This window comes from Papaver somniferum, chromosome 1, assembly GCF_003573695.1.
Source record: "Papaver somniferum cultivar HN1 chromosome 1, ASM357369v1, whole genome shotgun sequence".
Classification (NCBI taxonomy): domain Eukaryota; kingdom Viridiplantae; phylum Streptophyta; class Magnoliopsida; order Ranunculales; family Papaveraceae; genus Papaver; species Papaver somniferum.
The window spans coordinates 147,235,736-147,262,691 of NC_039358.1; the positions used below are offsets into that span (position 1 = coordinate 147,235,736).

The following is a 26,956-nucleotide window of genomic DNA, read 5'->3' on the forward strand; positions in this document are numbered from 1 at the left end:
GAAGGATTACTAGGGTTTGGAATAGCCATTATTGTGAGTACATATAGCTATTTCCAACGATTTTCATCTTCAATGTTTTTATATTTATTTATTTAAATTCTAAGTTATTTGGAAGATGATTTTTGCAGTATTAATCTTTATGATTTCATATATTGCAAATTGTTATGGGATATGTTGTTTACGTCCATGAACCTTGACTTTCCCATACTCGTTCAAAATTATGTCGGTATGAAAATATTGATAAAAGAAAGAATGAACTTTTGAATACAAAAGTTAAGCCTTTTATGTCATTATGCAAATTTTGATGAAAGAAAGGATACACTTTTGTTTACAAGGATTAAATCTATTATATGTCATTGTGCAAATAGTGATGAAAAATAGAATGAATCCTTGTATATTCTGCAGTATTGGTCGATCTCCGATCCACATTTTTGTGCATATATTGTGTTGCTCCGTAAGTTCTCTTATGTCGATCATGACCAATTGAATTGATCATTTTTGTGGTTGATTCAATTGAGATTTTTGGATTCAAATCCATGTTTTCATGTTATTTGGTTATATCCAAAGAAATCCTTCTTTTCTTGTAAAAGCAAGGTCGTCTTTGTTGTTCTTTCGAGAATGACATATTATGGGGGAGAGTTCTTTTTGAACTTGTGCTTTATTGCCAAATCTTTGTGGAGAGTGCGGGTATGGAATATTATAGGGGTTATCTTGTATCTTTATAAACTCCTTGATGAAAACATTTAGCTTCGGATTTATGATTGCATCTAAATTAGTTGGTATGTTATTCTCTTTTGGTCATGAAGTATCTCTATGAAAATTTCATAAGGATCCCACTAGTTTTCGTACTTTTGCCAATTTATATTGACAAAAAAGGGGAGAATTAATGTGTAGTTCCATACTACAAATACATATGGTTTACGGATAATTATGTAAAGGGGAGTGGTTTTCATGTCGAGATGAAGTATTGAATAAGGGGGAGTGATACATATCACCATAGTATTGTTGTCAGAGTTGTAGTACAATTGAACTTTGATGTTGTGTAATACTACTATGACACTGTATAATAATGATTGAGAGCATTTGCTTTTTCATTGTTATTGCTACGGATCTTCAACAACTATGATGCTGAGTTGAACACGTTTAGAATCATGGAGTACTTGGAAGTGACGAAGTTTTCGAGTCGTGTTGAAGATGCCAAGGAGATCAAGCATTTGGATGAGAAGCTACAATTTTTATTTATTTTGTAATGCATATGTATTGATAGTTTTGTCACTAAAATTGACAAAGGGGGAGATTGTTAGAGCACTGCTCGGTCGAACTCTCATGAGTTGCTATCTCAAGCATGTTTGTCAATGTTAGTGATCAAAACTATAAGTCTTGATTTGTAGCCTATTTATAGATGTCTCAGACTAGGACATAGATTGTGTAGTTGAGCTTAGACTTCACGGTGTTCATCATTTGAAGACGAAGAACTACTAAGGGGAGCTTGTGGAACTTCATCGACAAAAGGTATGTGGAGACTGAAACTCATATATCACTTGGAAAGGTTATTTCTACTCTATCTCCTATATTGAGATATAAGTCGTATTACGAAATAGTTTTCTATATACACATTTGAGATTTCAAGATGAGTTTATCTCGCTTATATATTTCTCAAAATATGTGTTGGCAAGCTTTCGTTTCGACAAAGTTCATCTTATATCATGTGAAAATTGCCGAGTAATATCTTATATGATTTGTGTGATAATCATTTGGTGTAGTCTTGGAATGCTTCGTTATGATTATTTCAATATCTTGAAAATTGCTTTGATGCTAACAGTGTGTGAAAACGGCTATTATCATCCTCTAAGAAAGTTTCGATAATTGAAATAAGAGTTTAGAACACTTAACCATTATTGGATATGTCATGTTGTGCACTCTTGCACATATTTAATCCATGTCCGGGAACCATAGTATGCGCACCCGTTTGCATACCTGTTGGTTTGAGAAATCCGGGAACCTAAGTATGCGTATTCGTTTGCGTACTGGCGTACAAGTTCATGTCCGAGAATTTCTGCTGGGATTGAAAGTTCGCATACCCGTTTGGGTACTGGGGAAACCCAATCTTGGTCTGGGTATTTCAAGTATGCGTACCCATTTGCATACTTGAAGGTTAAAGTTCTAAAATCGGTTGTGTACATGAACTTAAACATTTATATAATAAGGAATGCAATCTTTGCAAACCGTGGCTATAATGTTCATGATTGATTCGAGTGAATCAAAACGATTTTGCTTCAATTGTGTTTTTTTTTAATTCTATGAGAATATTGCAATTGAACAACTCTTTAACTAGTTTCATTTGACTCATTTGAACTAGTTACAGTTAAGATGAATAAGGCTGATATAAGAGTAATCATATGGCTAACCTCGGTTAACCATTTGTGAACCAACATGGTGTACACGTTTGGGTACGGTTACATAAACCTAAACGAAGTTACATTTTATTTGTGTGTAACAAGCTAAGTTCGATCTAACGGTTGAAAGATATTAGCTTGGTTGAATCAGGTTTTTCATCTAACGGTGAATATTGAATGCTTTGTTACCAAGGTAACTTGGATTGCAAACTCTGATTTGAAAACTATATAAAGGAGAACTCTAGCAACTAGGAAACATAATCCCCACACCCCTTGTGTGTTACTAGTTGCATAACTAGAGTCCATTCTCCTTTAACCTTAGGTTTCTTCCAGACTCTGTAGGTTCACGAATTCAAAGACTTCATTGGGATTGTAAAGTCAGACCCAACTATTCTCTTTGTAGTTGCTTGTCCTGATCTTGCCCGATTCTATCGTATTGAGTACAATTGAAATAATTGACTCGAGATTAATTTCTCCGATAGTCAAGATAAAAGTAATCACAAACATCTTCGTCTCATCGTTTGTGATTCCACAATATCTTGTTTCGCTAGTCGATTAAGATTATTGTGAGGTGATTGCTAATACTAGGCTGTTCTTCGAGATTATAAGACAGGTTTATCAATTGGTTCCTGTTCACCTTGATTTATCAAAAGACGGAACAAAATCTCTTGGGTATTTCTGTGTGAGACAGATTTATTCAATCTATAGACTTTTCTGTGTGAGATAGATTTATTTATCAATTCTTCGACTTTGGGTTGTAGCAACTCTTGGTTGTGGGTGAGATCATCTAAGGGAATCAAGTGTGTAGTATCCTGCTGGGATCAGAGACGTAAGGAATGCAACTGTACCTTGAATCAGTGTGAGATTGATTAGGGTTCAGCTACAATCCAGTCTGAAGTTAATTGGTAGTAGGCTAGAGTCTGTAGCAGATTAATACGGTGTGGTGTTCAATCTGGACTCGGTCCCTGGGTTTTTCTGCATTTGCGGTTTCCTCGTTAACAAAACTTTTGGTGTATGTGTTATTTCTTTTTCGCATTATATTTTGTTATATAATTGAAATATCACAGGTTGTGCGTTAAGATCAATCAATTAGAATATCCGACCTTTGGTTGTTGATTTACATTGATTGACACTTGAATATTGGTCTTTGGTACCGTTCAAGTTACTCCTCTTATATTCAATCGGGCTCGCAGATTTCTATTTGCTGATTGAAGATTAAATTAAGAGTTAGAGATATTAAACTCTTTGATATACTTTTCTCTAGATTGAGTCTGACGGTCTAGTTGATTCTCTAGAAAGTATATTGGAGTAAGTCCTCTCAGATTTCTAAACAAATTGTTGGGTGTGGTTGTTAGACCCCCGCATTTTCATTAGTCATGAAGTATCTCTTTGAGAATTTCATTATGATCCCGCTAGTTTCCGTACCTTTGCCAATTTATATTGACAAAAAGGGGGAGAATTATTTTGTAGTTCACACTACATATACATATGGTTTATGGATCATTATGGAAGAGGGAGTGGTTTCCATTGTGGGACGAAGTATTGACTAAGGGGGAGTGATACATATCACCGTAATATTATTGTGAAAGTTGTGATACAATTGAACTTTGACGTTGTGTAATAATACTATGACAATGTATAACAATAACTGAGAACATATGTTTTCGTATTTTTATGGCTACGTATCTTCAACAACTATGATGCTGAGTTGAACACGTTCGGAATCACTGGAGTACTTGGAAGTGACGAAGAATTCAAGGAATGTTGAAGAACCAAGGAAATAAAGCATTTGGATGAGAAGCTACAAAGTTTATTTATCCTGTAGTCTATATGTACTGATAGTTCTGTCACTAAAATTAAAAAAGGAGGAGATTTTTAGAGCAGTACTCGGTCGAACTCGCAAGCATTGTTATCTCAAGCTTGTTTGTCAAGTTAAGTTGTCAAAACTATAATTCTTGATTTCTAGTCTACTTATAACTATGTCTCGGATTATGATAGAATGTGTACTTGAGCTTTAGACTTCACGGCGTTCATCGATTGAAGACGAAGAACTACTAAGGGGAGATTGTGGAACTTCATCAACAAAAGGTATGTGGAGACTTGAACTCATCTGTCACTCATAAGTCTCTTCTATTTTATCTCCTATTGAGACAAAAGTCGTGTAGCTATATAGACTTTACTTTATACACATTTGATATTTCAAGCTGAGTTTAACTCGCTTATATCTTTCTCGAATTATGTGTTGGGAAGCTTTTTGCTTTAACTACGTTCATCATTATTCTTGACAAAATTCAAAAGATGATCATGTGAAAATCACCTGGTAACATCTTACATGATTTGTGTGAGACAATCATCTGATGTAGGCTCGGAATGTTTCGTATTGATCACTCGATCACTTGAGAATTGCTTATAAGATAATAGTTTGTGTGAGACAGCTATTGCTGTCTTCTAAGAATGTTTCAATCATTGAAATGGGAGTTAAGAGCTAAAATCTATGTCTGGATACATCACGGTTTGTGTAGTTAGTGTACGGACTGTTTTGTCGGAATTCAAGACCGGAAGTTTGCATACCCGTTCACAAACTTATTCAACTGTTTAAGTCAGGGTACTTAAGTTTTCATACCCGTTCGCAAACTGATTTAACTGTTGAAGTCCGGGAACCAAGTTTGAGTACCCGTTCACAAACGGTTTCAACTGAGTTCGGTCCGGATCTAAAGTTTGCATACCCGTTTGCAAACTGTCGGCTTGTGACCAATGTTCGGAACTTAAGTTCGCGTACCCATTCGAATACTTAAGTGGTTCAAGTTCTTAAATTGGTTAAGTATGATTTCATACTCATGAATAAATACATTTATAAATTAAGGAATACAATCTTTGCAAACCGTGGCTAAAATGTTCATGAATTGATTCTTTTGAATCAATCCGATTTTTCTTTAATTGTGTCTTGTGTACTTCTATGAGGATATAAACAATTAAACAACTCTATAAGTAACACAATTAGATTCATTTGATTATCAATTAATCTAGAAGTGTTAAGATGAACATGGTTAAGAGAAAAGTGTTCATATGGCTAACTTCGGTTAACTGTTATTGAGCCAACTCAATATGCACGTTTAGGTAGGCTTACCCATATCTAAATGAAGGTATATTTTATTTCTGTGTAATAAGCTAAAGACCATCTAATGGTGGAAATATATTAGCTTGAATCTTAAATCAGGTTTCATATAACGGTGAATATTGATTGCTTTGTTCCAAAGTTATCAAACCATGATTTGAAGACTATATAAGGGAGAACTCTAGCAACTGGGAAACCTAATCCCCACACCTCATGTGTGATACTAGTTGCGACTAGGGTCGGTTCTCCTTTAACCTAGGGTTCTCCTAAAACCATTATAGGTTAACGAATGAAAGACTTCATTGGGATTATGAAGCCAGACCCAACTATTTTCTTTGTAGTTGCGTGTTTTGATCTTACTTTGTTCTATCTTATTGAGTACTATCTTCTCTAAGATTTTTTCGAGATTTATCTCTGATAGGTAAGATATAAAAAGTAATCACAAATCTCTTCGTCTCATTCTTTGTGATTCCGCAATAACTTGTTCTACTACCATATAGTTAAGTTATTGTGAGGTGATTGATATTACTAGGCTGCTCTTCGGCAATATAAGATCGGTTTATCAATTGGTTCATGTTCACCTTGATTTATCAAAAGACGGAACAAAAACTCGTAGGTATTTATGTGGAAGACAAAATTATCTATTCAATAGACTTTTCTGTGTGAGATAGATTTTGTTTATCAAGTCTTTGACTTTGGGTCGTAGCAACTCTTAGTTTTGGGTGAGATCAGCTAAGGAATCAAGTGCGTAGATTCCTGCTGGGATTCAGAGATAAAAGGAACGCTATTGTACCTTAATCATTGCGAGATTGGTTAGGGCTCAACTACATTCCAGTCTGAAGTTAACTTGTATTACGGTAGTGGCTGTAGAGGCTTAATATAGTGTGGTGTTCAAATATGGACTAGATCCCGGGGTTTTTCTGCATTTGCGTTTTCCTCGTTAACAAAACTTCTGGTGTCTGTGTTATTTTTTTTACGCATTATATTTGTTTATATAATTGAAATATCACAGGTTGTGCGTAGTTCAATCAATTGGTAAATCCAACATTTAGTTGTTAATTGAAATTGATTGACACTTGAACATTGGTCTTTGGTACCGTTCAATTTATTTCCCATATCAATCAGGCTCACAGATCTTTATCTATTCGATTGCAGATTGTGTTGAGAGATTGAGATATAACTCTTGGATATATTTCCTTGATTGATCCTGACTGTCTAGTTGATTCTCTTGGAATTATATTGGAGTTAGTCCATACAGATTGCCGAGCGAAATATTGGGTGTGGTTATTAGACCCCCGCTTTTTCACTTGGTTTGTGTTTGAGTTAATGAACCGATTTGACTTAAAAACCTAGTTAGCAGGAAAGATAAAATTTTCCGACATATTAAAAAGTAATGTGCGTTTTCCTAAGATGGATTCAGAAACAAAAGGCATATCAGAGTCCAAATCTATAATATGATATGGATTTGAAATAGTCTCAATTTCATCAGGACAGGCAATGGAGAACGACAGGTAATGGAGAACGGAGTTGAAACTCTTCCAAACACTGAATCATAAGCTTCTTGAACCCCTGGATGTTGAAGGAAATCATCCACGAACTTGGTTTCACCTCTATGTTTGAAGTTGTCTCTTGGATTCCAAATCTGAACTGGGATGTCGTCGATAAATAAAAAATCATCACTAGGAAAAGGAAAGTCAGTTGAGATATTGTAAATATCCTCTAAAGGCCGGTGTTGTAAAACTGCACAACTATTTTGTTTGTGACCAAACCTCAAAAAGTGATCACAAAACTTAGAATGTAAGTTAATATAGTTGATGAACAACTCTAATACTGGTATATACCTAGTTTCACTAGAAGTTGTTTTACTAAAGGTTTCTCTATATTGAGCCATACTCCCTTACATAGGTTTTGTCTTTGATAAGCTTTCCACAAGGTTAGAGTATACTTTTGTAGCTTCAATGCCGTGAAAACAATTTTTTCCTTTGAACCATATCAAAGAAAGAAAAGTATGTCTCTAAACGTTCAATCCAATCACCCATTTTTTCTACTCGACACTCCTACCGTAAAGTGGAATATTAACACAATAATTAATTTTCAGATTCTTACCATGAAGTTTAGTTGAAGTAGAACATTTAAGAGACACCTTATTTTTCTTTTTCGTCCTCTTTTTCCTTTATCTTTTTTTTTTCTTCTTCTTCCCATCTTCCGAAACCCTAAACGAAGACGTAGTCTTTTCTTCGTCTTCGACTTGGGTGTATGAAAACGAATACATTCCGTCAATTCTTTAAAGGTAGTTTGAATCGACTTCGTGTGTTTGTAGAGTAGCCACCTTTTCTTCCATAGTTTGTGCAGGGTCGACTCTACCGTTTTAGAGGGTCGGGACGAACTTCCAAAGGTGGACCTTTTTTTTTCTAAAGTACATGGACATAAATGATTAATGATTAATTAAATTAATTGAAGAACCACAATTCATTTGATACATCCATATAAAATTTCAACAAAAGTTCAAAAATAATCAAAATTTTATATATAAAAAGGCACAGTGCTAACTAACCTATTGTAAAAAAAAATACGGGCCGAAGGCCGTCTACATTATGTTAGCATTTTTATCTGGCTTTATGCAAAAAATATATATATATCACCAAAGCTGCAAAATATTTAAAAATTAAATAGATAAAACTCAGTGATTTACGATAATTTTGTAATCTCATCGGCAAATACTACGGACGATAGGATTAACAAAAAATAATATTATAGGTATAAACCAATTATTCTTGTTAAGAAATACTATTCTGAATGAAGTCGCCCATGAATTTTAAGTATTCATCATTGTTGATTTAAACGGCCATATCATCAAGGTTAATATATGTCTAAATGGCACATATCATCCAAGTTACTAACATACATTCGTTATTCATGTAAATTAAGGTGCAAAAATTTTTCATACATCCAAACTGACCGGATGTTAATAACTTAGGCAATCAAATGGAAATGCTCAAAAATTTGGACTTCGACCCCTCAAAAATTTGGGCCTAGGGCGGTCAACCATCTCGCCTAGGCCTAAGATGACCCCGAGTCTATGGTTTGCTATGCTTAGGATCATAATATGACTAAGTCATCCTTGGTCGTCGTGTTCTCCTGACGTCTTTTTTCTTCTCGAGTACCTTACCAAGCTTTTTGTAGAGAGATCTATTGAAAACCATAAACCACAGGAATCCTACCTAAAGAAACTAACCTTGTTCTTGCTGCCAACTTGTTACACTTGATCTCTTTACCTTAGTGACTATCATTATAGAGGCGGAACTCAGAATAATAATAGACGAATAACTAGAAAACAGACTTGAAGAAACTACCTTCTCTAGATTATGAACAAGAAAACAATTACAATTCTCTCTTTATTGCGCTTACAGTCTCTCTAAACAGTGGATACCCTTAAACTGTTTTACTAAGCTTGTTGTGACAATAACATAAGTATTTTTCTACAAGATTTCTCTAGGTTTATGTGTTAAACCTCCTTTTCTAGGTGTAAAGCCACACTATCTAGATGTCTTATATAAGAATAATACATTTTCTTGGTATCCCAAACCTCCTAAGGAATCTATTTCCTAAACTAAAAATACTATTCAAAACAGTATTCTTTTCTAAACTAGAAATTCTGCCTAAATAAGGATTTCTTCCTAATAAAGGATTCTACCCTTAACTTAGCTTGAGGATTGCTACGTTCCTTAAAGAAGTAGGGATACACCCTGTATCAGATTGGCTCTGTTTTGAACAATATACTGTTTCGATAGGAGGATGGTGTAACATGTCATACCATTGTTTCAAAAAGTAACATAAACTTGGTTGTTAACTTCTTATTCTAATTGAAATTTGTCTGGAACTCGTGGAAATTGCGTAATGAGACGTTTTTTTTCTCAGGCTGACTATTCAGGATCAATGGTTATCAAAAACACACAATTGGATTTCAAACTATGTGTGGATGAAATTGTCGTTAATGAAATTCCTCCTACTCAGGTGGGGAATAATCAACTTTGAGATCCTCTGACATTTCCGTATATTAAAATAAATTTAAATGCAGCATTTTTTCCAAATAATGGAGCGGTTGGTGTTGTGGCTCATGATCACAATGTTTTTTCCTTGGTTGTGGTACTATCACCTTGGATGCAACTTCATCTTTGCTAGCTGAAACAATCGCCTCCAAGCTTGGAATGGAGTTGGGAAAGAGGTTTTGCTTTGACAGAATTTTCATTCAAGGTGATGCAATAAATGTGACGGGTGCAGTTCTAGGTGACATTCATAATATACCTTGGTTTATACATTCTGTAACTCTGGAAATCAGGGATTTGATTAACGCTTTTGCTCATGTAAAATTTCAGTCAGTTCCTAAGAGTACAAACAATATGGCTCATGTTGTGCCAATATGCAATGCATCACAATGTAAATAGCTGGTGGAATGCTAATTCTCCACCTCTTTGTATATTTTCAAACCTCAATTCTTCTGACGTAGTTGAATAAATTTGGGCTCCTTTGAGCCCTTTTGCCCTTAAAATAAAATAAAAATAATCTAAAGCGTAGTTGGAATTTTTCCCGACCAATGTAATAATCTAAAGCGTTTTCCAAAGTGAGGCCCAAGTCCATAAAGTAAATGCACTCATTGTTCCGTATAGCGGACACATGCACCGGATCTATTCTACCTGAACGTCTCGGCCACATATATCTAAATTCTTCAGGCTGAGGTGAGTTTACTTGTCATAATATATGTCATAATTAGAGATTGTCTTGAGTTATTAAAAGTTTTCAATAAATGGATAATCACCTATGTACCCACAAAAACAAATTCTGCTGCAGATTTACTAGCAAAAGATGCTATTAATATGGCATTCATTACTTATTGGTCTAATGAATCCCCTAAGTGGTTTGAATCTCTTATAAAGGAGAAACTTTATATACCAGAAGTTTAAATTTTAATGAATTTCCTTTCCTAAAAAAGAAGAAGGTGAGTTTACTTGAGGACAAAGACAAATTAAAGGTTACCAACTCATTATTTTGGTAACAGTAGTGTAATAAGTATAATGTTTTGGTTTTAGAAATCAATTTCAAATCAACATTTTTACTCTGGTTAGCTTTTTTTCCTTTTTCGTTTTGGAGTAAATGAGATCATATGATGTTATGGTGAACAAAGAAGTTGATCTCATTTCTACGAAAATATGCTAGCAGTTACTCCCTTTCAAGTGAATTCTACAACCACAATTTTTTAGGAAATTCTTAACCACGGTATGACAGGGTCTTTTTCCTTTTTAAGAAAAATTATCGCAAGTAGGCTTGCATTGACACGTAAGTTGTAACAATAAATCTCAACTCCCCACTCACATCAATTAAGCAGTATTAATATTTCAGATTCGTTCTCAGTTAGGAAAATTAGGAATAATCATGTAATGCATCACATGAAGCGGACGTAAATTTAATGACTGAAAAAGAAAGCAGAGTTAAAGGCTTACAGTAATAGTATTTAGTTGTTGATTTCATTCAATATCAAAGAGAGCTGTAATACCATGGTTTAGAACACTCACTCCCTTATTGCAGTTGGCAAATGAATACTCGAATTTGTTTTGCTTTGCTTTTATTGTTCTTTTTCCTTTTTGTAGGCATAATAAATTTAAGGTGCCCACCTTTCTACCTTCCTCGCTAAGCTAATTTGGTTGGTAATTGAGCATCCAATGCTCCCTTAATACCCGCTGGAAGTTTCGTGTTTAAGGTTGGGAGTTACCGTCTTTGCCAGTGGGCAACACGACGATTTCAAGCTCTCAAGGCTATTTTGAGGAACCCAGATTTTGGTCATACTGAAATCTTACTAGACATATTGCATGAAGATAAAAAAAGGTTGTGAAATAGCAAAATCAGATTACCTCTTAATCCAAGTTTTTTTAATGACAAATCTGCCCTTTACGTATTAGTGTTAGTAATATTGATTAGTGATTCAATATTTTGTTTAGTGATTAAGATAATTTTCAGAATTATAAAGGTTGTTTAGATGATTTTTTGGATCATGGCTAGGCAAAACAGGTTGAGGTTCGGCTCACATCTATGAGCCGAATCTACCAATTGATGAACGGTTCGGCTCACTGAATCTGTTTACTGCATGCGCCGAACCTATAATTTTCAATTCCAACCCTTTTGCTAGACACTAGTTCGGCTTATATGAAAGTTTCATAGTAAGCCGAACAACATCCTGAATAGCCCGGAAAGAAAATAATTACTGGTTCGGCTTATATTTCGAAAATCGTATGAGCTGAACATCAATTTGTTATTTTTTGGGTTAAAATATTGTTATTGGTTCGGCACAAATTGAGAATATCGTAATAGCCGAACCTCGTAAATGTGCTAGGTTCGGCACATATTATGATTATCGAATACGCCGAACCCCTATGCATCTCTATCTGTGACTAGGTTCGGCTTCCGAACTGTTCATATACACTTACAGGAAGCTTTTGTGAAGAACAGTTCGGCTAAAAACGCAACTCAATTTTGAGCCGAACCCAACACTGTAACCGTCATTTAATCGATGAAAAACAGCAAATAGGAGATTGGGTTTGTAAAACTTACTTTCTTATCCTCATTTCCGGAGTTGGAAATGCAGTTGGTTCAATTTATGGTTCAACTAGTGGTTGATTTTCAGTTTCTACACCTTCATCTTCAATTGGTTCTTCTTCTTCAATTGATGGATTAGAAGACGATTTGGTTTGCCTAGTCCCTACTTTTCTTTGTACGAGTCATTATGTGGTTGAGTTTAATCGACGATCAAATTTTTACGAATAGACAATTAATCACGATGATGAATTTTTTTTTCGAGGGGGAAGAGTTCGGCTAGAGGAGGAGGAAGAAGAAGATATGTTAAGGGAAATTGATTTTGATTTTTTAGAAAACTGATTTTAGATTTTTGTATTAAGGGTATATAGGTAATTGAACTACCCATAGGGTACCCCTTATAAGGTCACCCAAGATGGGATTATTGTTTTGTATGCCTAGAAAGATTTAGGTATGCCCAAAATCAGGGTTTATTTTGAGTTAATAGAAATGGTTTAGCACCCATAGAAGAATAAGTGGGGTTTAGAGTATAAATCAGGGGTTCCACTTGTATACAAAGTACATGCACATACCCATAACTTTAGAAGGTAGCATAAATAAATTATTGAAGGCATATGCAACCCTCTCATCTCTGAAATAAAGAACCAAACCACCACATCCTTTCTTGGCTCTATATCTTAATTTGGCATGATACTCTTTAATAACAATGATAAAGTATTTTATTAAATGAGTTATCAGATAAGAAAAGTATATGAACTTACGTTTAAGCATCAGTGTTATGATGAACTCTAATTGATAATTGTGTGCATAATCCTGCATTTAGACAATTTAGACTGGTGGAGTTTGTCTGCCATGTGTTTGCAGAGTCACATGTTTTTCTCTTTTTAGAACTTTTTGATTTATCAGACTACTCATTATTGAGATCTTTGTTGTATGTAAGGAATCTTATTCCTATGTTAAACACAAAACCCCTTTAACACAGATCAGACTTAATACAAAAATATTAACGAGTCAGTAATTTTCGTTCTTGCAAACTTGTCTTATTACGGCGCAGACTGGAGACGTTCTTGAAAGGTTAACCATGCAATATATTAACTAAGCATCATGGCAGGCCTTCTCAACTAGGCAAGGTAACAAGGAGATAAATACTAGACACACTGAAGAAAAAAGTTAAGTAGAAGAACATATGCATGTTATTGATCCAAAAAGAACACATGCATGTTTACTCTGATTTGTGTTGCAAAAGTATATACTGTACTTCTTTGCAATGTCAGAAAAACTTTGCAAGAGCATCGGTGTTGCGCAATATTGCAGCTAAGGCCGCGTCCACCCTTTGATGATTTGATCTCTGCGGCTCCTGCCACTATATTCACTTATTCAGTGGTTTGGTTACTATTTGTGACATTTGTTTTCTACATGGCCTCGAGAGAAATCTTACTCCGCCCCTGCTTTAACTTATTTAGCAGCTTCGTTGGGAGAAACAGAGATCAAACAGATGCGACATGATGACAACTTGTAACTGTACTGCATTGGGAACAAATTAATAATAGTATATTATTTTTCTTACATTTACTTACTAATTTTGTATTTTTATTATTATCATTTTAGAATAATTAATATAATACTCTACATTATACTATTATTTTTATGATTGATAATATAGTTATTAACAGGTAACAATGTTTTGCTTTAGAGAAACGTCCCCCTTGTTAGAAATCTTAGGTATGCAGTTGTAGTTAAATTAACAACTTGCAGAGTTTAAAATTGGTTTCGGAATTCTCTTTTGGTGTTTAGCTAAATCTATTTTTATCTCGTACATATAGAGAATCTTACATATATTCCTTACGATTTCTAGCCAATTGTCCAAATGCAAATGAAAGTGTACTCATTCTTCTTTTTCATTTTTATATGGTGTAAATTAACAATGGAAAAAATCCCATTATGTAACAGGGACTTCTTTTGATTCTTCCCACGGCGGCAACATATCCTAATCCAAAATTAAGTAAAATACACGAACAAACATCATAATCCAAGATAAAATCTTAAAAATGCGTATCAGATATTGATGGAGAGTAAACACAAGCTTACGTATTCCCGTTTTGTCCCATGTGTCGGCAAAATCATCTACAAAGAATTTGAGGCAAAATCTTAGATTAAGCTAGAGTGAAAACTATAGGAGGCCGAGGTAAGTGATGCTAGCAGCATTTTCCATTACATCATTGGCGATGGCATGGCTGTGAAGTAAGACAAAGTTTCTATCCATTTCTTTGGGATGCAAATTGATCAAGGAGTTGAAACGCCTACATTGCTTACGAATGAACTTGTTATCATGATTTATGGAATCGAGCTTACTGACTTAGTTGGCAAATCTTCGTCGGCAATGAGATATCATAATTTACTGAAGGTGCTACAAATAAAACAAACAATAAGAGTCTAGAGCCTAGTTAGCAATTCGGGATTCGGCAAACGTACGAGTATTATACGGTTTTGTAAAATCCAGATTCGGTCCAAAATTCGGTCAACGGGACGTGATTCGTCAGTAATTCGGAACGGCATACGTACGTGTATAATTCGATTTATAAATGTGAGTTCGGCTCTGAAAATTCGGTATCTATATATAACAAATAATTTATATTTATAAGGTCATAGACCAATTTTTATGCATATGTGTGAGTTATTTAAAGAAAAAATAAACTTAATATGATGATATCAATAATATATACAACATTAGTTATCCAAGAGGACGTCGTATGGTGGTTTAGATGCTTGGTTAGTGAGTTTGAGATCTCTCTCACCTTCACCTTCAAATCTCTTCAGTCGTTTTTGTTTCATAAAAATTACAACACGTCTAATATTCGGTCGTGTATGCTCGGAAGGCAGTAAAGCCCAAAAAGTGGAGTCTTTGAAAAGTAAAAGCTAAAGAATTTATGGCGAATTAAGCGGACGTATTATTCGGAATACGTAAAATTCGTGAACGGTTCGCGAATAATCCGGGAATGCCACATAATACGCGACTTGGGTTCGGAGTTGCAAACGTACGCGAATAAGACGGTAAAATTCGTGATACGGAAAAATTCGCGAATGATTCGTGAATCATTCGCGAACTTACTAACTAGGGTCTGGAGGAGGACCTATGACTTAAAAAAAATGTTATGATTACATTAATTAAAGATTACTCGGTCACTTGACTTTGTGCATTCATGAATCACTATTCAGATTAGTTATAAGTTATAACTTCTTCTTGTCGGCGTTGTACTTTTTTTTTACTTAAACCACACTTAACTTATTCACTTAAGGTACGTGTTGACCACCGTAGAATCATGGCGAAGTCAACTCAAATCCATGTCGCTGCTTCACAACTTTAATTATAACCCAAAAAACTAGCACAAATGCCTATGTAACTCTCTGTGAATGCTGGTATCAGTTTCTTACGTTCTTTTGAAGCAACAAAATCAGGGACTTTACGCAAAGCGTGTGTGTACGTGTTCCCAGCAGGCAACAGCTCTAATGTGCCCCTTTACTGCTAGGAACTATGGACCGTCCAGACTCCACACTTAATTTGTGCCCGACACTACAATACTAGTAGAAACCTGTTATAAGGGGTCTAAGGTTTTAGTTTTGAGGTTTCGTATCCATTCAAATGTTCTAAATATGAATAAAAGATCTAATCTATATCAAAAATATAAAAATATCCGCGGGTAATTAATCTAAGTAGAATAAAAAATTAATCCTAAAATCGAATGAAACACGCCTCTTATATTTTTTCTTCTTTTCGACCCTTTTATTGGTTCTTCTTCCATTTTTTTTCTTCTTTAATCGATTCTCAGTCGGTACTGATTTTAACAGGGTAGGAATCGAGGAACCCGTCATTTTTTGTTGCTTTGATTACATGAATAGGTTAAATTTGATTAAATTATGGATTCAGGAATTAGTTTGAGAACCGGAAATTAATATTTCTCATATTCCCAACCGTATAAATGTTCTATGGTTGGTAGGCCTGTCAATGAATAACCGTTATCCATTAGCCGAATCCGATTACCCGGTTTCCGTTAGGTTTAGTTCCGTTATACCGGTAATTGGTTAACCGTAACCGATAATGTAGCGGATAATTTTATCCTACCGTAACGGTACCGGTTGGGCTATTTCCGTTAGCCTTAGTTCCGATAACCGCTAACGTGTGACTAGCACGTGTAAATTTCGCTATACCTAGATATTATACTCGACAAAATCACTTGATTCACTTCTTCTGTTGTTCTTCTTCAGTAACACAAACGAGAGAAGAAAAACTCACCCCTCACCCTCATCTCCTTCCTTTCAATTCGAGCAAAATCATTATCTTCTCTATACAAATCATCTGTGATTACTGATTAGAAAAATAGGGTTATCTTCTTCTTTTTCTTTCGAGTTTAATTTCAATCCTAAAAACTAAATTTTCAATTTAGGGTTTCTGAAATTAGGGTTTTCAATTCGTGAAATTAATCATGTCCCAAAGCGAAAGAGGAGCATCCAATTATGTTGGTTCATCAAGCAGAAGCAATCCCTCTCAATCACTTTCAGTTGCATCTCAATTACCTTCTGCATCAAACCCAGTTCAAGGTTCAGGAATTCATACAACACCTGATGTTGTTGCAACAGAAGAAGCAGTAGCAGAAATAGAAGTAGATGAAGATCCAATTATAGTCGAAGAAAAAAAGAAACTACGTGCAGTAAGGTCCGATGCTTGGAATGATTTTGAAAGGTTAATTGAAAAGAAGATGGTAAAAGGTAAGGAGATTGGGATACTTATAGTTGAATGCAAACATTGTAAGAGGAGAATGCCTGCACCCAGTAGCCAAGGAACCAGCAAATTGCATTACCATGCTAAAACCTGCAAAGAAAAGCCTGCAAACAAGAAAGGACAAAGAAAGATTACTACAATCAAAACAGGTAATGCACAAACTAAGCTTGCTAATTGGAAATATGATGCTGACGCTACTAGGATTCTTGTTGCCAAGATGATTGCTAAACATGGTTATCCAATCACTGTAGTTGAGCATCCATATTTTGTTGAGTTTGTGAAGTCTTTAAATCCTACTGCTAAGCTTTACACTAGGAATACAGTTCGGGAAGATATCATGAAACTAAGAACTGAGTTCAAACTGCAATTACAAGAACAATTTGAGACAATTAGATCTAAGTGTAGTTTAACAACAGATATGTGGTCATGTAAGCATACAAAGGATGGTTATTGCTGTGTGACAATGCATTACATAGATGATGAGTGGAAACTGATTAAGAAAACACTAGCATATACTTTAGTGTCATCAACATTCTGGAGAAGTTCTAGCATCTGTAGTGAAATCAATATGTCTAGATTGGAGCATAGACACTAAGCTTTTTGCTGTAGCTGCTGACAATGCTAGCTCCAACAATGTTATGATGGACCATCTGAAGAAATGGCTTGATACCAAAGACTGTTTAGTTCTTAATGGGGATATGTTCCAAATGAGGTGTAGTAATCATGTATTGCACTTGATTGTGTGGTGTGGAATGAGAGTGGTTGCTCCATTTATAGATGCAGTTAGAGAGTGTGTAAAATATGTCAAAGCATGTCAGGCTAGAAAAGAGAGATTTGAATGTGTTATTGCCCAAGTCAAGCTTCCTGCTTCAAGGTCTGTGGGTTTAGATGTGGATACCAGGTGGAACTCCACCTTTAAGATGCTAAAGGATGCAATCTTTCTGAGACAAGCTTTTGTTAGGCTAGCTGATTTGGATAATGACTTCAAGATACTACCAACTGCTAAGGAGTGGCAACAAGGAATACATGTATGTGAATGTTTGGAATTGTTTGACGTCATTTCAACCAAATTTGCTGGGATTAAGTATCCCACAACAAATTTGTATTATAATGGGGTGCAAGAAGTTAATAGATGCATTAATATCTCGGAATCAAGTGAGCATGAGTATATCAGAGACATGGCCAAGAATATGAGGATGAAATTTAATGCCTACTGGAAAGAAAGTAACACTTTAATGGCATTGGGGTGTTTTTAGATCCTAGGTACAAAGCTAAATGTGTGGAGTTTGTTATGAAGAGAGTATATGGTATGGAACACTATAAAAGTCACTATAAAAAATTTGAGCTTGAACTCAATGCTCTTTTCTGTGCTTATGAAACTAACACTACAGCTCCAGATTACTTTGATACTGGAATGCATTCAACTGCAATTGAGAGCTCTGCAGGTACAACAACATCATATGAATTTGGTTATGATGATTTCATTATGGAAAACAATATGTTTGAGGTTGAGAAGTCAGAATTGGAGACATACTTAGCAGAACCAGTTCTTCCTAAAGGCACATCCACTGAAGAAATGAGGTTTGATATCTTAAGTTGGTGGAAAAATCATGCTCCTAAGTACCCAATTCTCTCAAGGATTGCAAGAGATGTATTGGCAGTTCCAGTGACAAGTGTAGCATCAGAATCTATGTTTAGTATTGGTGGCAGAGTTCTCACATCTCACATGAGTTCATTAGCTCCAGATCTTGTTGAAGCTTTGCTTTGTTTGGGTGATTGGCTGCCAGATCTTACTCTCAGTGACAGTGATAGTTATGTTACTGGTAAGTTTCCTTACACCTTAATCTTTTACTTGCTTTTATATTTATTGCCATTGCCTTATTGCATTGACACTGCCAGCTTAAGTTCCTTCACTGTCCAACACTTTTGATTTTTCTTTCAAAATGCAGAAGTTGAGGACTAAGGAGTAAGGAGAAATGCATTTGCAGATGCAGTTGGCAGTGAAGAATCTAGAGATGGAGGAAGCATTTGCATCAGCAGATGCAGTTGGCAGTTCCTTTAATCCGTTGTCTTTTCTTTTGCAAAAACATTTTTTTCTTTTGCTAGAACATCAGAACATGTAATTTGGTTTAGAACATGAACATCTGTATGTTTTTTTTGTGTGGAATGGATTTAGAACTTGTTTGCTTGGATTTAGAAGTTATTATGTGTAATTTGGTCTGTGTTTTAAACCTGTTTTGTGTTGTCCTGTGACATACCGGTTGGTACCGTAAAATTAACCTTTAACCGATAAGTCCGACGTAACGGCAATGGTTTTGAATTTCATAATTCCGTCGGCACTTAACGGATATAGGTTAACCGCTAATTTTAATGGCAACGGTAACGGCAGAGCCATTATTTGTTACGTTAAGTGTCGTTGACAGGCCTAATGGTTGGGATAATATGAACTCTCAACCGTATATTGCATTTACGGTTAGAAAATTAAACCTAACCGTATGTTATTCATAAAATAAAAAAAAAAACAAATTTCTACCAAAAATTCGAACTCCAATATGTATAGTGTATTTACGATTAGGAAACCTAATCATAAGTTGCGTTCCCAAGAAATATTTTGTCCCGATTTTCAGTTTGATATTTAAAAACTAATTATAAATCAAATTATTAGTCTAATGTAATCACTAACCTTACTTAATTTAGTCAATTAATCGAGTGCATTCTAGACATTAACAAAATTAATAACATAAGGCGTTTTGGATATTACTATTTGATGACGTGAGCCCTCAAACCCAAAATCTTGGAACCCATATAACATCCTCGAAGATAACCAACTACTTGACATTTTATTGGTGTGGGTGAAATAAGCTAGGGAATACGTAATATTATTACCCTCTCGCTTGATAAAAGCGAAGTCGTTACTTATGAAATTAGGAGTGAGCTTGTTAATATCCGCCAACGTTGATCTGACTAGCCAGTGAGGAAACTTAGGGGGATCTTTAATAGCATCAACAACATCCTAAGCATCACCTTCTATCACACAGCTACCCAACTGATTATCCGACACAAAATAAGTTTCATGCAGAATAGCCAAAGCTTCTGCAACCAGAGGATTATTCTACTTAGTTGAACCATCGGTAAAAGCTCTAGAATTACTTCTAGCAACAACATCAGTGGTACTGAAGCCATCCTTACACCCAATATCAACATTAACTTTGGTAGTACTAGTTTCAGGTGGACTCCGATGGAAAATATTAGTTGCAAGTCTCATATGTGTATTGGTGTGCTCTCCAGAGGTGACACTCACAAATTTCCCAAAAATACTATTAGCTTCACTAATAACCGCCGGGATAAAAGTGTGTATGTTTATCTTAAAAGGCGTCAAAAGGTACGTGCAACTAATTCAACAGGGATGTTACCCAATTTCATGGTTTACCAAATATATATAAAAAAAATAAGTTTTGCCGTTAGATCAATTTGATTGGTAATTCCCGATGGAATTTGCTGACTTTCTATAACACCCATGAAATTCAATATGGCACTGATATTATTTAAAAAATAATAAATATTCAATGTCGACAAGTGACATCCGATTCATACATCATTAACAGTAAAAAATACATTTAACGAAAAATATTAAAACAAAATAATTAATAGATTATTAAAAGAACTAATTACACATAATTCAAAGAGGAACCTGATATCTTCTGAGGAGTTGGAGGGTTTCAGACTGCAACATCAAAACTGAGGAATTTTCTTGTTTTCTTCAACGATGCACCTTTCTCATCAATATGGTTGCTTTTGAGAAATGCATCATCTAACAACAAAGTATGAGAGGCGTTTTTTGACTTTTTATTTCCCTATTTATATCAGCTGATTCAAGTAATGGATGAGCCAAGTAATCTGATGGTTTGTGACAAATACTCTCTAGAGTTCTTTTTCAAACCATTTTGATATTTTCTTCAATTTTTGATACTCTTGTATAAAGTAATAGTAAGCATATAAAACACTAGTCACGATCAAAATCAGTAACTCTTGTAATGCATTTTTTTATTAGATAATATACCACAAATTGGAACCGCCGAAATAAATCGCACAGGAAAATAAACATGAATATATTATCACAAGTCAACAACCAGGCATAAAGTCTATAAGAAACTGTGCCAAATACATCACAACAATGCTTTAATAAAAAAACCATTAAGTTGTTTTATTTTTTTAGTATAGCAATAACCAACCATTATAATATCATAATAATAGACACAAAACCTAAATACACAATCTCTAAAAAGTAAGGATAAGTTTTGTTGAAAGTATAAAACCTAATTCTAATTTATCTAAATTTGCTCTAATATTAGTCAAAGTAAACCCCGACATCACATAGTTAATTTAATTGAAAACAAAATTTGAAAAAGAACAAGGGGGTGGTTATAACATTTTATTTCTAAGTAATGATTACAGGTTGGATGTGGTTGTGTCATCTAATCTCAATTTAACAGTGAAAGTCATTATGGAAAAATAGAAACTTCTTTTTCGAATCCTTATATGGTTTATTCTGCTAGACTGAACTGAAAAATGTGATTAACCATTTTTAAATATTCTAATCCTGATTTTGTAAGATGTTGTCAATAAATTGGAAATGGCTTCACTCTCACACTAACTTCTTGCTTGAACATTAAATCTCTTTGGAAGTTGTAAATTATGAAAGAAATCAAAAGTAGTGACCTCTCCACTGCATATACTCCAGGAAAAAAATACAGTGTACATTATTCGGATCCCTCTTCTCTCTCATGGATGATATAATTCTTTTGTACCCTTCTATCATAACTATGAATCATCTTCTTATCATTCAAATAAAAGAGATTATTTTCTTGTCTGTTCAGACTAATTGACTTTTGTCAATATAGATGCACCAAACAAGCTGTTATTTAATTATTTTTACTGAACATTCATCTTCTAGTACCACTAACAATATCTCTGTCAATACCACCTTTATTACCGAGGTTATTCCATGACCTAATCTCACTAGCCAAACTCTTTATTTCCTAAATATGTTGAGGTTTTACCATTAACATTCTTAATAATCGATAAACAATCTTAATTTTTGAATATGTAAACTCGATTTTGCATAAATCAGACCGTGACATTAATTTCTTCACCACGACAACAAAGTAATAATAAATTATTCAACCCTTTATCCAACTGATGAATTTTTACCAAAATCAATAAATTGTATATCAAATTTTCAACAAAATCAACATAAAAATGAAAAGTTCTCTGTTATCATCATGAACGCGTCAAACACTTGACCTAAGTAGTATTTTGGAAGTATACTTAGCGGTTTTGGTTGAAGAATATGGAAATTTTAATAAAAATGGAAAGCTATTCTTTTTCCTTAGAACCATCTCTCTTTAGCCACTTCTCCCTTCTAGTGATCTTCTTTGTTTTCATCACATTTTTTTAGATCTAGGTTAATCTTTGGTATTTCTTGTGCAGATTACCGGTATTGGTGGATTTAATGGCCTTTTTGTTTTGTTTTGTTGATGATGGTATGAAATGGTACTAGGCATTGAGCCTGTTTTTTCAGCTATATAGAGAGAGATGGCCATGGTCAATGAATCTTGTCTATTTGATGGCTAGAACAACGCAATGGTAATGATATGAGGTGGCTGGAGTTTCTTCTAGTTGAATATGGGTGGATGAAAGAGGTTGATCGTATTGTTATGATCAAATTGGATTCAAAGCTTGTGGTGGAGGTTTAATTTTATTTCCACTAGTAACTCACCAGTAGTGGATATTCCATTCTCTTATAGCATTTTGTTGCAAAACCTCAATAAATTACGGTGGTACTAAATTTTATGGGAGCCGACTCATTAAAGGGGGGGAGTTGTAGTACTAACAAAAATCTTGATGTTCTCGGAAGGAAGTTGTGATAAAGGATGTGGTAGTTTTAATCGTATGCTCTTCAACAACTTAGAAATATTGATGTCGTTATGCAGCTTCATAAGGGTCACAGTGATAATCAATTTATTAAGGTTTGATAGGCTAGGTTTAAAAAAAGAAAATTAACTTTTTGGTTCATAAAAATAAATGGAGTACTTGGGGTTGTGAGCTCACCGAGCTTGTTGCTGAGATATGCTGACATGGCGTGTACCAATCAATGGTAGCCATGAGGTATCTTTTGGGCTGTAACGGATAGACTAATGTATAGTCTATTATTGTTTATCCCTAATAACCTTATTATGGAAATACAATTACATCAACATTCTTTCTTTTCTTTTGAGCTTATGTTTTGTTTACAACTTGTAAGTTTTTTTAATAAAAATTATCACATTTGTAGAGAGAAAGAAACAACGAGTTGCTACATGTTTTGTCTGTGTCGTGACAATAGATCAATTAGAATCAGGGACGGAGCCACATTGGAATGTGGAATTTTAATAACTTTTGAGCCATTCAACCTATTTGCACTTATCACATATAAATCGGTTGGTGTCTTGCCCATTTATTAATCATATCCTGGCTTCGCCCCTGGGCTGAATGGATAATAATATGATAACTTGAAGAATCAAAATCCCAAGATAACAACTAATGCATAGATAATCTTTAGTTTAACAGAACAATTACATTATCGGTGTCAATAATTTGAAAAGTTTTGAAGTCTTTGTCGAAGGGAAGGAATTCAAATGTGGTGGGTTTCGGCCAACTAAAATGTGTCAAAGAAATAAAATGGATAACTAGCTTCCCTCGTTGGAATCAGCATCCAAACATACAAGCCATTCCAAAAATATGTCGCATGCAATGAAGAAACCATGAGAATTTACAATTGTTTATACCATCACCTTCGTGGGTTCAGAAAACTAACAAATAAACTATAAAAGACTGCAGCCACCTCAAATATCAATAATTTTTTTTGGAGGACCCGAAATCTAATGTAGAGAAAGGAAGTAATTAAAAGAGAGGAATAGATACCCGCCATGATAAGGCAAAGGTGCTTATTTATCCATGAGACTGTGAGTGTGGTGTGAGGAGGACTCGACTCTCTACCAAATGCTATCCCATTCATTCATCGTTTGCAGTACGCTAACCTAGTTCTTAACTGAGATTAAACGTATCACTAAAGAGAAATTTTCGGTTTCTTCCATTCCATAACAACATAAATGATTTAGAAACAACCAAAATGAGTTAGGTTATAAGACAGCTTTTATTGCTAATTGTGGAGTTGAGAAGTTCTAATAAGTAATTATGGGGGTGAGAGAAATAACGTAGAAACAACTAAAACGAACTAATCTAAAACCTTTGTAATGGGTAGCTTACCCAATTGAGATAGTAAAGACAAAACGAACCCATTTGTCATGCATGTGGTGCGTGGGGGCTAATCAAAATGTATGTACATACATCCCACACTACACTGTTTATGGTTAGAGATAAAGATCAACTTATACGTTTCTTCGCAGATCCCCCCCCCCCCCCCCCCCCCCCCCCCCCCCACACACACACATATTAGTATTCAGGTGGGGGCTCATCAAAATGTATTCCCATGCATCCCCACACTAGACCATTTATCAAAAAATGTAAACCCATAAAGATAATCATCAAGTCACTTATTTGTTCATAGATCCCCACGGATATTATTATTCATTTATGTGTACAAAAGTTTGCCTATAAATTGCAACGCCCAAGTACCTCAATCCCCACCATTACACAATTCCCTACTAAGCACATTTGAGAGAGAGAAGGAGCGAGAGAGAGACTGAGTTTTCATACTTCCAGAAAACAAAGCCTTTACAATATCACCACTACCTTTCTTTCAACAGAAAATGGCAACTTTCCCCGTCATTGACATGGAGAAACTCAATGGTGAAGAAAGAGCAAACACCATGAACATTATTCAAGATGCTTGTGAAAACTGGGGTTTCTTTGAGGTACCATCTTAACTCTTTCTTCTTCTTGTTGTTTTCTCGTATGGCTTTGCTTTTGTTGGTTTAGAGATCATATGAAAATCTTCTGCTTGTATGTTTTGTAGTTGGTGAATCATGGAATTCCTCATGAAATGATGGACAAAGTAGAGAAACTTACAAAAGAACATTACAAGAAAAGTATGGAACAAAGATTCAAGGAATTGGTTGCTAGTAAAGCTCTAGAGGGAGTCCAATCTGAAATCACTGATATGGATTGGGAAAGCACTTTCTTTTTGCGCCACCTCCCAACTTCCAACATGTCTGAGATCCCTGATCTTGAAGATAGTTACAGGTACATCTCTCTCCCTCTCTCCCTCTCTCAAATGTCTTGTTTCTTGTTTGTCTCTCTAACTTGTATGTTTGTGATTACAGGAAAATCATGAAGGAATTTGTTTTAGGATTGGAGAAACTAGCTGAGGAGGTTTTAGACTTGTTCTGTGAGAACCTTGGACTTGAAAAGGGTTACCTTAAGAAGGCATTATGTGGTTCTAATGGTCCAACTTTTGGGACCAAAGTTAGTAACTATCCACCTTGTCCTAAACCAGACCTAATCAAAGGATTAAGGGCTCACACTGATGCTGGTGGACTCATTTTGCTTTTCCAAGATGACAAAGTTAGTGGTCTTCAACTTCTCAAAGATGGTGAATGGGTTGATGTTCCTCCAATGAGACACTCCATTGTTATCAACCTTGGTGATCAACTTGAGGTAATAATTTTTAAAACACCCCTTATAATCCAGATTAGTGCCAATTAATTTTTCAAAATTTGTTACTAATTTGTCTTTCTGGTTGCAGGTGATAACGAATGGGAAGTACAAAAGTGTGATGCACAGGGTTATTGCACAAACTGACGGTGCTAGGATGTCCATCGCTTCTTTCTACAACCCTGGCAGCGACGCGGTGATCTACCCTGCACCCACATTGACCCAGACAGAAACAGAAGGAGAGAAAAATCAAGTGTACCCAAAATTTGTTTTTGAAGATTACATGAAACTTTATGCTGGAGTGAAATTTCAAGCAAAGGAACCAAGGTTTGAAGCCATGAAGACAGTGCAAAACAATGTTGGTATCTCACCCATTGCAACAGTTTAAAATAGAGGTTAATTACCACCACCTAATAACTATTATCATCATGATCTTAATTACCTTTTACTGAAATTATAGTGTGTTTATTTGGTCTTAATCTCTGTAATGTGTAAGTGTAGTTATTTTTACTTATTACCAACGGAGGTTGATGTTAACAAAATACTAGTAGTCTTTTGTGAGTGTGTGTGTTATATAAATTTGTAAGGACTAAGTATTAGTCTCTTTTATAAGATTGGAAGTATGAAGAACAAAAAAAAAAGATTGACTCTGTAATGTGTAAGTGTAGTTATTTTTACTTATTACCAACGGAGGTTGATGTTAACAAAATACTAGTAGTCTTTTGTGAGTGTGTGTGTGTTATATAAATTTGTAAGGACCAAGTATTAGTCTCTTTTATAAGATTGGAAGTATGAAGACAAAAAAAAAAAGATTGACAATGGAGAATGTGGATTGCATTTATATAAGATTAGAGTGTCCAGTTTGTAATCCTTATTACAGTCTAATGATAATAATAATGTTATTACTCAACTGGCTTTCACATCCTTTTATTTATTTGTCTTTCTATATATAGATTATGTGATCAAATGGAATATAATTGTAGAGTAGCTATTAATCAAGGGTAACCTACTACTAACTTAAAAGAGCATTCAACATCCCAACCCTAGTTAGCAATTCGAGATTCGGCAAACGTATGGAACGGCAAACGTACGAGTATTATACGGTTTTGTAAAATACAAACTCGGTCTAAAATTCGGTCAACGGAACGTGATTCGTCAGTAATTCGGAACGACATACTGACGAAAATTCGATTTATAAATGTGAGTTCGGATCTGAAAATTCGGTATCTATATATAATAAATAATTGGTATTTATAAGGTCATAAACTAATTTTTATGCATACATGTGAGTTATTTAAAGAAAAAATAAACTTAATATGATGATATTAGTAATATATACAACATTAGTCATCAAAGAGGACGTGGTATAGTGGTTTAGATCTTTTCACCTTCACCTTCAAATATTTTTTGTCATTTTTGTTTCATAAA

At 34.8% G+C, this 26,956-nt stretch overlaps 1 protein-coding gene across 1 annotated transcript; it reads left to right on the top strand.

The window, feature by feature from the left end:
• The first annotated feature begins 24,539 nt into the window (after positions 1-24,539).
• LOC113303747 (1-aminocyclopropane-1-carboxylate oxidase 3-like) lies at positions 24,540-26,256 on the top strand. The gene is made up of 4 exons (XM_026552830.1): positions 24,540-24,789; positions 24,891-25,117; positions 25,198-25,531; positions 25,620-26,256. The coding sequence occupies exons 1-4, from the start codon at positions 24,685-24,687 to the stop codon at positions 25,914-25,916; spliced, it is 963 nt and encodes a 320-aa protein (XP_026408615.1). The 5' UTR covers positions 24,540-24,684; the 3' UTR covers positions 25,917-26,256.
• Positions 26,257-26,956: the final 700 nt, after the last annotated feature.